This window comes from Carlito syrichta, unplaced genomic scaffold (assembly GCF_000164805.1).
Source record: "Carlito syrichta isolate Samal-C Ts95f unplaced genomic scaffold, Tarsius_syrichta-2.0.1 Scaffold309017, whole genome shotgun sequence".
In the NCBI taxonomy this organism is placed as follows: domain Eukaryota; kingdom Metazoa; phylum Chordata; class Mammalia; order Primates; family Tarsiidae; genus Carlito; species Carlito syrichta.
In genome coordinates this window covers 150,414-166,622 of record NW_007253113.1, presented here as the reverse complement: position 1 = coordinate 166,622, position 16,209 = coordinate 150,414, and the positions used below count along the sequence as shown (strand labels likewise).

The following is a 16,209-nucleotide window of genomic DNA, read 5'->3' as shown; positions in this document are numbered from 1 at the left end:
AATAGCTTCTCGGTTCAGTTTCCAGTGAGGTTAAAGGATTTGTCTGTTACTTCTTTGCTTATCATTATCCTATGAATGAAACTCTCTCTTTCTGAGGGCTTTACCTGAACAACCCTCTTTCAGCTCTTTAGACAGACTTGCAAAATAATAATTGGTCTTTGTTGGAATAGGCCCTATCAGATTCAGAGGCATTCTTGGGTTCATTACTAAAATGTAGTCTGTACTACTTTGGGAGTATAATTGAATCAAGGCTCTATTATGTGAGAGTCAGAAGACCTGAATTCAAATTCCAGCCCTGACATTTAATCCCTATATTAACTAGGACAAATTATTTAACTTCTTTGATTTTTGGTCTGTGAAATAAGACCAATGAAATCATTCCTACTTAACAGGGTTTTTTTGTTTGTTGATAAGCATTCAATGAAATAATGTATACTACAGGTCAAAATATATTAGCTATTATTAGTAAAAATAGCAAGATTGCTTTCAAAATGACATTGGATGAATGCATACTATAGAATGTGCCCCAAGGCTTTAAAGCTACTATATTTTGATATTTAATTAAAATAGAGATCCAGAAAACAAATCTTTACAAACCTTTTGTGAAGGTATAAGTCTATGGCAGGACTATGCTTTAAAAATGAGGCACTAACCGGGCTCCGTGGCTCAGCCTGGCTCCATGGCTCAGCCTGTAATCCTGCACCTTTGGGAGGCTGAGGTGAGTGGGTTGCTTGAGACCCGCCTGAGTAACTGGGTGAGACCTCATCTCTACAATTAAAAAAAAAATTAGCCGGGCGTGGTAGCGCGCTCCTGTAATTCTGGCTACTCGGAAGGCTGAGGCGGAAGTATCACCGGAGCTCAGCAGGTCGAGGCTGCGGTGGCCGGGAGCGGCCACTGCACTCCAGTCTGGGCGACAGAGTGAGACTCCAACTCAAAAATAAATAACTAAATAAATAAATAAAATAAAATAAAAATGAGGCACTATTTTATTCCTAAATCATAACAACAACCCAGGATGTGTTTTTTGCCGCTAAAGTAGCAGCAGGGTCTCCTCCCAGCCAATACCAGGAAAGCTCTCTGTCCCAGATACTTTCCCTCAAGAGTCAGTTCTTTGCTAGTCTTGTGGACGGGCTGAAATCCTATCAGATTCATTTGATGCTGGTTGTACCTTCAGGATTTAAAATGCCAGCCCTTCCTATTATCAGTACTTTTCATCTAGAAAGGAAAAGCGCCAATTGACCTAATCAGACACCTTGCTGAGTAGTTAGCCTAAGGGAATTGGAGCTTTAATGGGAAGAAGGAAAAAGTAATGCTCACTGGAAGAAGCCTAAGAATCTCCTCAGTAGTGATTCAGAGAGCATGGGGGTGAGGTGTGAATGCTCAGGGCAACTGAATTGCAGTATATGAACTCTGAAGAAACTGACAGATGGCCTTCCTACAAAGCTTGGCCAGGTGGCCACCAGCAGGGGCTGTCTCTTCCTCATTTCCAGGAACTGGCCTATCAACTCATCAGTTCCTGAACTTCAGCCAATTGTGAAAGACTCTTTCTGAATAACACATGAATGCTTTCCCCCTTCAAGTCTTAAAATCATAGATTATCTGTGCCCCTGAATGCCAGTCTGATCCACGAACATGCATGGGTCCCAAGTTTTGGGGGCCTAGAGTGACTGGCATTCACAGGATCTAGTGGAGTCTGTCACCTGCAAGCCTTGTATCTGCTGTCTCCCATCAAGACCTTGTAGGTTTCACTGTGAGAGAAGCCTTGCCCACACAGGGCAGTGCACTAACTTGTCATGTGCCTACAATGTAATAGTACTCCACTAACCACAGTGCTAATGTAGTAAGAATTATTAACAGAAGGGATGGATATTTTCTCAAAAGGATACTAGAAACCTGGGGAGCAATATTTGATGAGAGGTAAGAAAAAAAATCAAGGTAGGAATATAGAGAGACATTAATTTATTGAAATGCTACCAAGAACAAGCCCTGAAGTGCATGTGAGACTTCAATTTAGATTAAAATAATGTCTTTTCCTTTTAGTGTTGCTGGAATTCTTTGCAAATTTTCAACCTGAAATAATGGATTCCACTTGGCTCTGCAGAAAGACTTGTGGTCAAAAGTAGGCAATTCTTGTTTGTCACATAGTTTTATATCCTGTAAAAGGAGAAAGGACTGGGAGAATTAAATCCCTATTTCTTTTGATCATAAGTGCTGGTGAGGAAAGCAACAGGTCAATGATACCATTATTTTTCTATTCAGCAGAGGAGAAAATTGAGGGGCAGAAGTCATTGATGACAGTCACATAGCAAAGAATGAAGAACTACCATTAGCTTTACCACACATATCTGTTTTTGAGACCCAAATGACCAAAGCATTAGTGAATTCACTGTAAACAGAAATGCAGTCGACAAAACTTGAAGTGTGTGTCTTCTTGATTCCTGTCTCCTCAGGTACTGTGGCTCCTACATGGATCACCAGACGATTTTCCGAGTGCCCAGCCCTCTGGTTCACATTCAGCTTCAGTGTAGTTCAAGGCTTTCGGACAAGCCACTTTTGGTAGAATATGGCAGTTACAACATCAGTCAACGTAAGCCTGGGATCGGCTCCTTAGAAAAACTTTAATAAATAAATGAGGACATCACTCTATAACTCTAAACTTAGAGAATTTAAGAAATGAATATTGCTTTATTCCTACTTGGTTTTATATATTTATTTTTTAAAGAAATAATAAATAAATATAATACAAATAAACATAATATATATAAATTATATATTTAGTATTACTGTTCTAAACAATAGAAGAAAGAACATAGCTTTTTGATATTACTGATTTACTATTGAAAAATAATTTCTTGCATTATTCCTAAAATACAAGACAAGCCCATTTTTTGGTTTGTTGTTCTTCCTGCTTGCCATAATTCTCTGTAAGTTTGATGCTTACACCAACATAGAGTGGATTCGAGTCCAACACTTGTCACTCACTTTGGCCTGTGCTGCACAGGAAAAGCTGGTTGGTGGAGAGAGTTCAAATATCAGCCTTCAGAATGTTGTACTTGAAGTTCACGGAAAACTGCTGGAAGAGTGGCCAGGAAGTAGTCAGCAGAAAAGGCAATGTTTGAAGGAAGTCATTAGAGCTGGAGAGAGGAGATAATGACCTGCTCAGGAAATCCTTGACCACTTTTTAAAAGGGTAAAAAGTAAAGTTTACCCACTGAGAAGTTTATGAGGCTATGACTTGAGAGGAAGGTCCTTTAGACTGTGTTCTTCTTTGTCAATCCCTGCTGCTGGCTTCAGAATGTTGGAATATTACAGTTACTAGCGGAGTCATTGGTAGATAAGTAAGATGTCTTCCTGGGTTTTTTTTTTTTCATTATTATTTTTTTTTGAGTTGGAGTCTCACTCCATCACCCAGGTTGGAGTGCAGGCCACCCCAGGGTTGATCTGCTGGGCTCCAGCAGTCCTTCTGACTTAGCCTTCCAAGTAGCCGGAACCACAGGCGCACGTTACTACGCCAGGCTAATTTTTTATTTATTGTAGAGACAAGGTCTCGCCAAGTCGCCCGGGCTGGTCTCAAACCCACGGGCTCAGGCAATCCACTCGCCTCAACCTCCCAAAGTGCTGGGATTATAGGCTGAGTCACCAAGCCCAGCCAAGGCATCTTATTTTTAATTGTTTTTTCAAACCATGACTATTTTCCAGCGGCTCATCCATTCCATCGTGTGCCATCAAGACAGTGTTAGACCTGACCAAACACTCTCCTCCATTCTTTTGCACAGGGGAGGAAGGATTTATTATTTCTATACTATCTAGCTACAAACTTAGGTTGAATGATTCAAGGTTAGGCAGGAAATGGATCATTGACAAGAGGCCTGGGTGAAGTGGGAAGAATGAAGGACAGGGAGGTGGAAGGCAAGAGTCCTGGGCTTTGAGGCCAGTCACTAATTTTTCCAGGCTCAACATGATAATATCAGTGGTTACTAATATGTCTTGGAACAGAGATCACTTGAAAATGTAATTAGAGACATGTAGAATAATGCATCTGATCACAGAAGATTCAGAGAAACCAGAAGCCCATTTATAATTCCCTGGGAAAGTTTAAAGACATTAAGAAAGCTGGGTTCTCTTAGGTATCTTGAAACTTTCATGTTCTTCAAACATATGAAAAAAGCCATCGAGTTGAGGCAAAGCTATGGAGGTAGTAAAAGTTTGCTTGTGCATCTGACCCGGATGCAGTGTTCACTCAGAGCTTCTGGTGGATTGACTTCTTTTTTGCTTTTCTAAGTTCCCGTTTTTGTCTTTCTTTTTTTTTAATGATTTATTCTAGAGATGAGATCTCGCCAAGTTGCCCAATCTGGTCTTGAACCCCTAGGCTCAGGCAATCCTTTCACCTCAGCCTCCCAAAGCACTGGGATTACAGGCGTGAGCCGCTGCGCCTGGCTCATCTTTGTCTTTCAATCACTGACAGTCTTAACTTGATGGAGATACTGTTTAATTCAACTTTGAACCACTTTAACACCTTGTATTTCTTTGCTAATATGGTCTGGCTATTTTCAGGGACCCACCCAAGATTTTCTATTTTTTATTGCCTGTAGCCTGCCCTGTTGGATCTTTCAGATGCTCCTCCGGTTTTTGTATCCCTCAGGCCCAGCGTTGTGACGGTGTAAATGACTGCTTTGATGAAAGTGATGAACTTTTCTGTGGTGGGTATTCAAGGTTTTAATATGACTTGCTAATGAATAAGTAACTTCTCAGGGCCACTGTTGCTGCTGGTGTAAATCATTGGTCTCTATAGTTGTTTACTGCTGCATAATCAACTACCTCAAAACTCAGTGGCTTACAACAGTCATTTATTCACAATCATGCATCTGTGAGTTGTCTGAGATGTTACTGATCTAGGCTGAGCTCATATAGGTGGCTCTGCTTCAAGCATTGGGTCCTTCTGAGCTTGGTTCTTCCAAGGCTGGAATCTGGTCTACAATTTTTGGCTCTTTTCCTCACTGAGCCGGTAGGCTGGTCAAGGCAGAGTCAGGAGGAAAGGAGGAGTGAACAGAAACACATGGTTCCTCTAAAGGCCTGGGCTTGGAACTGGCATGTATCACCTGTGCCATATTCCATTGGTAAAGCGAATCACGTAGTTGAGGACAAAGTCAAGGGTCAGGGAAGTTTACTCTGCACACCTTGAGGCCACAGCATAATACTACCACAGAGAGCGAGGTCTATGGCTAATAGCAAATCCTTCACAAACTTAAAAACAACAATCCCATTTGAAAGCACAAATTCTCAATCTAGTGAGAAGTTCAGAGTCTGCATAGAATTAAACTCTTCCAGCATGCTCGTTCATGGAGCCCCGCTGTTGTCTGTAAATAAAAGAGAAAGCTTTGTTTTGTTTTGTCAACCTGTACAGTTTGCATTGACATCACATTGGTACCGACTAAGGCGTTGAGTACTGGATATTCTTATTTTGGGTGGAGAATCTCTGTCTTTTTTTTTTTTTTCTTTTGACATTTGCACCTCATTCCTGAATCTATTTCTATTTTCAGGGAGCAAAATGAGAAGGACAATTCACTGGACAATGTGATACCATTGGCCACACTTTCTCTTAAATGTCCAGAGTCTTTAATTCAAATACACTCACAATGGCGATGTTATTTATTTATTTATTTATTTAATTTTTTATTTTTTTGAGTTAGAGTCTCACTCTGTCGCCCAGACTGGAATGCAGTGGCCACTCCCGGCCACCGCAGCTTCGCCTGCTGGGCTCCGGAGATCCTTACGCCTCAGCCTTCAGAGTAGCCGGAATTACAGGCACGCACTACCACACCCGGCTGATTTTTTGATTTATTGTAGAGATGAGGTCTCGCTGCCCAGGCGGGTCTCAAACCCGCAGGCTCAGGCAATCCACTTACCTCAGCCTCCCAAAGGCGCGGGATTACAGGCTGAGCCACCGAGCCCGGCTGGCGATGTTATTTAATCTTTTCCATATCCTTGGAAAAATGTTATGGTTGATATACTATAACTAACTGAAAAATTATATCCATGAAAAATCACCTGGGATTCTTTTTAATTGACAAAACAAAACAAAATTTTTCTTAACTTATGGTTCGTTGACTATTTAAAGCCATAGTCTTCTAGTTCCTAAGAAAATAAATACTGATCTTTTTATAGTAACTGAAGTGTTTTAAAACATTTTCATTCTCTGTGCTGATGCTCTAAACAAAAATGACTATTGATACTTTATAATAAGGAGTGTTTTTTTGTGATCACTAGTCCTCATTGTACCATTTTTTGGGGGAGCTAGTTTCTAGGAGTCAGTTGGGTATGCTCAGAGGCTTAGAGGACAGTTTCAGGGCAGCAACGTTCTCCCATCTGCCTTCATAAGAGATATCTCTGAAATAAACAGAAGCAGATAATAAAACTGATAACTTTTCACATAACCAGAACTATAGGTTTCTAAATAATCATACCTTTTAAAATGTGCTAGCTAATATACTGTGCCTGTCACTGATCTAAAGGCAATTGAAATAACAGCTTATGATTTTTATTTTCTTTAAAATAGATTGCCATGATGCATTTTATTTTGATCAAATAAATAAGCCACCAGAGTTGAATACATTTATACAAAAGCAAAAAGAAAAAATCTGTTCCAACTCATTCAAGTGCTGGGAAAATTACACCAAAGTTTAAACATCTGTTTTTCTTCATAGAATTATCAGTTTTGAGGAAAATACAATTTTTCTTTTATGTACATCATCTGAATGATTTGTGCCTTTATTAGGACACTGCTGGTCATTAGAGAGCCCAGCTGATGTCACAGCCTCGTGAGCTGTCTGTATTTTCTCATTCTAGTGAGCCTTAAGCCTGCCTGCAATACCAGCTCCTTCAGGCCACATGGCCCTCTGGTCTGCGATGGCTTCAGGGACTGTGAGAATGGCCGGGATGAGCAGAACTGCACTCAAAGTGAGGAAGGGTTCTCTGCGCTCTGCTGTTGTTCTTATAAAATGCTACTCAATCAGAATTGAAACACTTCTGCTGGATTAGAGCAATCAATTTGTCCTATTTTTTTCCTCAGAACTGTCCCAGTTTTAGCACAGAAAATTCCTTTTCATGTGAACCCCTTTACTCGCAGATAAATTGGGACAGTTGGTCACTCTAAATTGGGGGAGATGTGTGTGTTCATGTGTGAATATTGGCAGATTTTTAGAGCTTTTAATGCTGCTCAAGATTGTAGGATACTGAGGACCTGATATAAAGGAATTTGCCCAAAACCATGATGGCACAAGTTCTATTCCCACCCCTGCAAAGACACAAACGTCCAGGGTTGTGAATAAATGTGCTATAATTCACAAATTGGTCCATTTTCTCGCCTAATGATATAAAAGTATGACAGTGAATTTTGCTCAAAAAATTTCTTGGAGATTAAGACAAGGTAACAGCAAAGAGGTTGAAGCCTAACATAGTCATTTTTTCATCAGTCTACTGATGTCGACAACTCCTACTCATCTCACCTATAGTAGAAGAAAGGAGAAGTGGTTGAAATGACTCTTATCAAATGTGCCTTCCAATGACTCAGCTTAGGTGAAGGAACTGGTCACTGTAGAATTGCTCTATTTCTCTCTGCCATTTTCCCCAGAACAGCACATACAAACCGCGTGAATAAACCTGTGTGTGTGTGTGTGTGTGTGTGTATGTGTAGTCCAGGTCATTCACTCAAATCTGTTTCTGGCTAGGAGAAGCTGTTTCTTTCTTTCTTTCTTTTTTTTTTTTTTTTTCATTTTTAGGTATTCCATGCAACAACAGAACTTTTAAGTGTAGCAATGATATTTGCTTTAGAAAACAAAATGCAAAATGTGATGGAATGGTGGATTGTCCAGATGGAAGTGATGAAGAAGGCTGCAGTGAGTACAGATTCATTCTTTCTTTCTTTTTTTTTTTTTTTTTTTACTTGTAGTCTCACTTTGTTGCCCAATTCTCTCGCTTCGGCCTCCCAAAGTGTTGGGATTACAGGCTTGAGCCACCACACCCAGCCTAATTCATTCCTTCTGATTCCTGTATTCTCTCCTCAGTTTAACTGTTTTTCATTTCCTTCTTGGTAGGAAGGAAGTCCACTTGCCACAAGCCAAGGAAGAATAGTAAATATTGGTGAACTGACTCTGAAATTCATTCTCAGAAATAAAAACACTAGAGTAGCTTCTGTCTTCTTGATAACAGCACTAGTGCACTAGATTTTTCATAATGAGAACTTCCACATTCTTATAACTCCAATCAAGGGAGAAGATCTTAAATAAAAAACTTGTGAGAAAAGAAATAGATATGGAATTCAATGTATGGCTTTGTTAATAACGAATCCTCTGCAACAAACAATATTAAGCTCTGGTTCTCTCTTTAGCTAAGACCCAATAAATAATCTGCCATAGTTCTTTTTTTTTTTTTTTTTGAAAGTAGGATTTATTAAGAAGACAGGAAACTCCCACAGTGGGAGAGAATCTGAAAGAGGTTGCCCCATCATAGTCCTTATTAGTCAGGTGGCCTCTAATTGACCTTTGGCAATATGTTAATTATACATTTTTACTGATACTGTTTACACTGGAAAATAATTGCTCTGATATAGTTTTTCTTAGTAGGTTTTCGTTTATCTTGGACTTAGGAATTCTCTCCCAAATGCTTTCTCTCACATCAGCACAACTTCAAAGACCTTCTCAATTCTGTTACATTTGGAACTTACTTTTTCCTCTCTTCCTAACAACCTAACGTCACAGCTGCTGTTTCTACAGTCCAGCTGTCACTACAGGTGTCCCCCCTCCTCTTCACATGACTTGTTGTATAGAGAGACTCTGGATCAGAGCGTGTTTCAGGAAGGAGGGTATGACTTGTTGGTACTGGTTTCAGACAGACCCACATGTTCTCTCTCCTCTAGATAAGCAGGAGATTTTCAGATTGCTTCCTGGTGAGTCACTTCCCAACCAGCACTAAACCTGACTTAATTTCTTGTTTTTCTTCCAAGTCTACTTTTAAATCATGTGCCCTTTCTTCCACTAAAGGTTGCAGCAGGAGTTCCTCTACCTTTCACCGCATCATTGGGGGTACTGACACCCTGGAGGGGAGCTGGCCGTGGCAAGTCAGTCTCCACTTTGTTGGATCAGCCTACTGTGGTGCCTCAGTCATCTCCAGGGAGTGGCTGCTCTCTGCCGCCCACTGTTTCCACGGGAACAGGTAGGGCATCACGATCCTTAGTCTCAAGTGGCACTCTCTAAACACACAATAGGCATCTGTCCTCAAGTTGTGGGAAGAAGCTCCCTGTTGGATGCTCAGTCAATTCATTTGGACTTTTTTCTTTCTTTTTTGGCTCCCAATTGTGTGCCAAGCTTTTTTTTTTTTTTAGGTATTATTGATATAAAGAAAAAAGAAAACAAAGAAAACATCAAGAATGAGTAGGCTTTCACTAAGACTGAGGAAACAAGTCAGGGTTTTCAAGTCAGAGGAAGAAAATCTATGTGTGTGGAGAACGTGGAGAATGGGCATTGGAGAATGACTGGGGTGTGGGGATTCCAGTTTGAATTAGGAGGGAGTTACTGGGAAGTGATATTAGGATTGGCTTTGGAGGGGCTTTGTCTGTCTTTACCAATGGGATTGTTATGGGACAGATATTCTTCCAGCTAAGGGTGAAAAAAGAGCTTAGAAAATAACCTCACTTAAAATATAAATTTATTTGGAATCTACTGATTCTTAGGTAAATAAGCATTATTCATTTCTCCTGAATTTATTTTTTATTTTTTTTTTGAGTTGGAGTCTCACTCTGTCGCCCAGACTGGAGTGCAGTGGCCGCTCCCAGCCACCGCAGCCTCGACCCGCCGGGCTCCACGATCCTTCCGCCTCAGCCTTCCGAGTAGCCAGAATTACAGGCACACGCTACCACACCCGGCTAATTTTTTTTTTTTTTAATTGTAGAGATGAGGTCTCACTGCCCAGGCGGGTCTCGAACCCGCGGGCTCAGGCAATCCACTCACTTCAGGCTTCCAAAGGCGCGGGGATTACAGGCTGAGCCACCGAGCCCGGCTCTGAAATTTTTTTTAAGTGGAGTATTTCAATGAAGTTATACAATTTGAGTATTTGCTTCTCCTGGAAATTATGGGATTTGTGTTCATTATAAAAATACCTTCAAGTCTCTTTGATCTAATTAATTCTTTATGCTGTGAAACTGCTCCAAAGACTATGTTAACTTTAATATTCCTTTCAGTTTCTTGTGCCACTCATGAGACATAAGCGAAGAAGATTAGTGACCATACTTTTCTTAAAGAATATCCATATTCTCTTTACCCCTACTCTTTGCCCCCATAGCTATGCTGGTGAGGAAGCCCCACATGGAAACTGCATGCCCCTCTGTGACTCATGCAAGGCCATGGGGGTTAAGATTAGAATTCTGGAAAGACTTATAGGGGAAGGGGAGTTAGTGACCCTGTGAATGATCATACTTGAATAGTCAGGGAAGTGCTCTTTACGGCTTCTGATAGTTTGCAAGAAGAGATTTCATGACATTCTTTTGTATAACACTGATTTTTTAAAAGCTATCTTGGTATACATATCATTTGGATATGGTAGTAGAGTTTCAAGACCGTTGCCTTACTGGCTCTATCTATCTCCATCAAGTGTCATTGTCAGCATTAATAGGAAGAATGTAACAGATTAGTTCTAGTTACCAACATTTTTTATTTGTGTGAGGTTCATGAAATACCAGTGGCAAGAAAATTTCCGGGTGTTTTCTTAGGGTATTGTTGAGGGAATATTCTGGAACATAGCTATAACTTGCCATTGCTGCTATAGCTTACTTCATCTCTGGTTTTGCTAAGGAGACAAGGAAGGCTAAGAGAAGTGCTTCTTACCATGTTTCTGGACAGAGCTAGTGGCTATATAATAGGGCACTGAAATTCAGGCCTCCTTTCTCAGCCCTCCCCTTTCTCTAGAGTGCTTGTTTCCAAACCATATAGGGCTTTCCAAGCACTAACTTTGTGCTTCATTCATTTTCAACCAGGCTGTCAGATCCCACCCCTTGGACTGCTCACCTCGGGATGTATGTGCAGGGGAATGCCAAGTTTGTCTCTCCAGTGAGAAGAATTGTGGTCCACGAGTATTATAACAGTCAGACATTTGACTATGATATTGCTTTGCTGCAGCTCAGTATCGCCTGGCCTGAGACCCTGAAGCAACTCATTCAGCCAATATGTATTCCTCCCGCTGGCCAGAAAGTGCGCAGCGGGGAGAAGTGCTGGGTAACCGGTTGGGGGCAAAGGCATGAAGCAGGTGTGTGTATGAATGGACTGTCACACCCATCCCCTACAGAGGAGAATAACTTGTGTTGATGTAGCACTTTAGGATGCATGCACAGAGAGGGCTTGGGTACATCATCTCTTTTTTTTTTTTTTGAGTTGGAGTCTCACTCCGTCACCCAGACTGGAGTGCAGTGGCCGCTCCCAGCCACCGCAGCCTCGACCTGCTGGGCTCCGGTCATCCTTCCGCCTCAGCCTTCCAAGTAGCCGGAATTACAGGCATGCGCTACCACACCCAGCTAATTTTTTGATTTATTGTAGAGATGAGGTCTTGCCAAGTTGCCCAGGCGGGTCTCGAACCTGCAGGCTCAGGCAATCCACTCACCTCGGCCTCCCAAAGCGCGGGATTACAGGCTGAGCCACCAAGCCCTGCACATCATCTCTTTTGATCCTTCTGGAAAATTGGAGCAGAGGAGGGTTTTATTATCCCTATTTGATGATGCTTTCCACCTGCTCCAAGAAAGCAGCGTCTGCATCATTAAAGGGGAGAGGAGGATATATTAGCAAGACAGGATTGACTAGATCAGTTCCTTTTCAAAGTCTGAAGGGTGTGCTATGTTTTCTACTATAGAGGAGTGATTCCTTCTTGATTTTAGGTTCCCTTTTTATTTGAAGAAGTCATTCGTTTTTACAAAGGAGAGAGGGACACACACATGCATGTCCCATTGTGTCAGCTCATAGATAACCAACTGGGGGATTATACAGGTGTGTCCTGCACGAGGGCAACTCACCGAGGGATGAGAGTGAAGGCTGTACTCCAGCCTGCTCTTAGTTCCCCAGACTTCAGATCAGGACTGGAGGTTATACTGGCCTGAATTGATTCACCCAGAGGAGATGCCTTTTTTGCAACTCCTCTCCAGAGGGGATATCTTTTTCAATACGCACAAGGGTCAAGCTGTATAGCAGGAAGGTCCTATGCATCTATCCTGCCAATGTTTCCCATGTTCTGGGATTCATGGTTGCTTCTGAATATAAAAAAAAGTATACACATTTTAAGAGATGTTTGTCATAATCAGAAGTGTCTGGACGCTGATGGTAACCAGTTTGAGCACCTCTTGTAGTTGCAGAAGTCAAACATGACTTGTATTCACCTTATGGAGTATAACAATTTTAATTCAATTTTTTCCTTTCTTAAAATGTGAATAAGTTTTTTGACACCCTCTATATAGTGAGAGGAAGAATCCAGTGCTTCATGAACATGTCCCCAAAGGTTAGTGCTAATGCTTTCCCTTGGTCCTTCAATCACTTCAGACTTCTTTGCAGTCCTTTCCAGGGTCCAGAACAGACACAGTGTCTGTCATTCTTGAACCTTATCCTGTAGTCTCACTTGGACACTCTAAAGGTTCATCATGTGCAGCTTCTCAAATGCTCACCACTCTCATTTGGTTATTGAAGTAATAATATTCTCCACCATTTGGGGTCTATTGAGGTCTCAGGAGCCCCCTGAGGGAAGGAGCTATTGGATCACTTTTAACCTTAATAGGTTACTATGCTCAGTGCTTTAATTCCATTATCATATATCACAAGATGAAAGAGTCTATCCAGCCAACTTTTCATGAGATGTTTTCTGTATATAAGCCTGAATATTGATTGTGTATATGTTTATTTTTATGAATCATCTTAGGTTACAGAGGAAGTGAAAGAACTACAGGCAAGCTGTTAAGTTTTTATGGTTCCTCCGAGACTCCAATATATCAGTAACGCCGCCTCATTTAAGGGGCCCTCCTGACTAGCAGATATTAGTAATAACTGATGCTGACTCACCATCCTACTGAAAACAGGAGGGACATGAGGGGTACAGCAGAGTGACTCAAGTGATTGAGTCAGACCTTGGGTCTGAATCCTGCTGTTTCTTGCCAGTTGTGTGCCATTGGACATGTTCTTTAATCTTCAAAGCCTCCATTTCTTTATCAGCAAAATGGGCGTAATAGTAGAATTTACCTTAAAAAATTGCAATAAGGATAAAGGAGATAATGTGAGTTAATTGTTCAAGTGAAGCCCTAAATAAGTGTAGTCATTGCCATTACCATCATTTCTACTTCCGATGTGTTTTCCAGATAATAAAGGTTCCCCTGTTCTGCAGCAAGCAGAGGTAGAGGTCATTGATCAAACGCTCTGTGTTTCCACCTATGGGATCATCACTTCTCGGATGCTCTGTGCAGGTGTAATGTCAGGCAAGAGAGATGCCTGCAAAGTGAGTTGTTGTATCTTTCTCTTGCCTAAGATGCTGTGCATTTATAAGTGTTTTCCCATTTCATCTATACAACACTGAGAAATAACTAGGGCAGGTATTCCCCTTAACTCATCTGAGTTGCTCAGGCAGTAATTATAATAAATCATTTGCCTAAGATAAGGGAAAGGTATTGAATGAACTGGTTCTACAGAACTCAGTTTTCTAGTCCTCATGTATTTTCCCTCAGCATTTAGAGGATGAGGCATTCAGTGTTCATCATTCTGCCATGATTTTCTTATAACCAAAAACTAAAAAAAAAAAAACACAAAGCAAAACAAAGACACACTATGTTTCATGATTACTACCTATTTCCTTAGCAGCAACTGTTTAAATTCTGAAACTACAAGGGTTTGATTTACACATGCCTTTGACGCATAGGCTGGAGGAAAGAGGAGAGGAATGGAGAGGTGACAGAGAGTACTCATATGCAGGCCTATGGGTAGGCTCCTGACGGTGCTAAAGCTGGTCACCTTTGGGGGGACATGGCTCGTAGCCTGATATTCCAGTCTATACAGGTATCAACATGATTGCCAAAGAATAAACAGAAGACTTAGAGAGCAAGAGGGAGAGTGAGAGCTGTTCCTACATCATTCCATAACCTTAGTCATTATGCCACAAAAACTCATCTTATAATAATGAGTTGTCTTTTGAGCTTCTATTTTGTGGCAACACTGTGCTAGTTCCTTTACATAAATTCATTCAAAACATTCTTTTATCCCCATTTTATAGACAAGATAACTGGGCACAGAGAGGATAAGGAAATTACCTGAGGTCATACAGCTAGTAAGTGTAAATGTCTGAACTGGGATTTGAACTGTTGCCTCTTTAATGCTAAAATTACTCTATTTTGGTACCTTCTGTAGCTCGCTGGTCAGTTATATAGTGCTGTTCCACATAGCCACTGGGTTTACTCATTAAATCAGACTTAATATTAGAGTTGGTGTGGCAACAATTAAAATAAAGGGCCCAGTTTCCCCAGTTGTCTAAATTTTCCTAATTGGGTGTAAAATTGTGAGGGTGAATACAGGGAGTAGTTTGTGGCCTCTGAGTAAGTTGCAACATTATCTACCTTCCAATATAGAAAAATAAAACGTGAATATTATAATTTAAAGGATTAATACTGTGAAGATGATGTTTAAACTTTGAATTATCTCAGTCTTTGCTTTGTGGAATTGAGATATCAGAAGGAACTCCTGAGTGAGGGTGAAGTGTCTGCAATAGCTGTGGGCTATTGTTGTGAGGGCTGCTTCATTGGACCTAGCTAACTAAATAGCATCTCTTCTTTCCTCCTTGCTGAAGTTGTATAGCCTGGAGATAGAAGTCAATCTCCCAAGATAATCATGCCTCATAAGGTTGTTGTGAAGATTAAATGACCCCAAACAGTTCTTAACACACAGGTAGCACTTAATAAATGTTAGTCTTTATTGTTTTTGCTACTGCTACTGTTACTGCTACTGAGGTTTATTCTTTGTTTGGAGTATGTGAGAATTATTTTCTTCTTCAAGAATCTTTTTATTCTTAACCTTGAAAGCCAAGACTCTTGTAATGAATACAACTTTCTGATGATAGGAATAATTATAAAATGACATTAGAAGTTTCATATTATTTTTGAGACTTTCCAAGATGCATAGTGATTAGCCAAGCAAAAATATGTCACAAAGGGACTTTTGAACACAATTCATTAGATACACTAACTATGAAATTGATCATCATGGGAAATGTACTTCATACTTGCATTATTTTTTTTTTTTTTTGTAGGGAGATTCGGGTGGACCTTTATCTTGTCGAAGAAAAAGTGATGGAAAATGGATTTTGACTGGCATTGTTAGCTGGGGACATGGATGTGGAAGACCAAACTTTCCTGGTGTTTATACAAGGGTGTCAAACTTTGTTCCCTGGATTAATAAATATGTCCCTTCTCTTTTGTAATTGTAACAGTTGGATTTTAAGCTGTGATTTATGTTACAAATATACTTTAAAAATAACGCATTAGTTATCAAAAAAATGAGTCAATTTTTTTTCAACTGGAAATGTCAAATTGCACACATTTGATATTTACTGAGAGACAGACAGGTTAATATGTATTCCATAAAAATTGCCCCGAGGATATATATTCATTCTTAAGTATCAAAAGGCTATTGATTCAGGGATGGAAGAAACCTAAGCTAATGTCATGAACCAAGAAATTGAGATGTTCAGGTGTTCTTAGTTTATGTCCCTTGCTGAGGTGCAGATGTTTATAAAAAATTAAGCAAATTTGACTAATTGAAATAAGAAATTCTGGTAAAAAACCATACCTGAGTATCATTCTCATGAAATGAAATGCACAAAATATCTTCTTCACAAATACAAATAAAGCAAAACTTAGTTATTGACAGAGGAAGTAACAATGTTGTTGCTTTACAATCAATTCTGTCTAACCATAGTGAAATGGACCTTCCTCAGTCATGGCATGTGGTAATGTTGTATACAGAGAAACCAATCAACCAACCAACAAAACTGATAGCAACCATACTAAATGTTAGAATGAATCATCATGGCAGTTGGACTGAAAGCACATATATGAGATTCAAAGAAATAGTGGTAGTGCTGTCAGCAGTGAAAAGGCAAAGGAACGTTTGGGTGGTTGTTTTGAAAGATATATTTTTCAGAAATA

The 16,209-nt window shown here is 40.3% G+C and overlaps 1 protein-coding gene across 2 annotated transcripts in view; it reads left to right on the top strand.

The window, feature by feature from the left end:
- The window catches only part of TMPRSS7 (transmembrane protease, serine 7), a 42,000-nt gene extending 26,458 nt beyond the window's left edge, over positions 1–15,542 (top strand). For both annotated transcript variants that reach the window (XM_021716849.1, XM_008066584.2), the window contains 8 exons: positions 2,451–2,587; positions 4,592–4,699; positions 6,846–6,956; positions 7,778–7,894; positions 9,038–9,209; positions 11,026–11,294; positions 13,378–13,514; positions 15,312–15,542. In XM_021716849.1, coding sequence (XP_021572524.1) covers positions 2,451–2,587; positions 4,592–4,699; positions 6,846–6,956; positions 7,778–7,894; positions 9,038–9,209; positions 11,026–11,294; positions 13,378–13,514; positions 15,312–15,482 — 1,222 coding nt within the window. In that variant the 3' untranslated portion in view covers positions 15,483–15,542. The remainder of the gene's footprint in view (positions 1–2,450; positions 2,588–4,591; positions 4,700–6,845; positions 6,957–7,777; positions 7,895–9,037; positions 9,210–11,025; positions 11,295–13,377; positions 13,515–15,311) is intronic.
- The last annotated feature ends 667 nt before the right edge of the window (positions 15,543–16,209 follow it).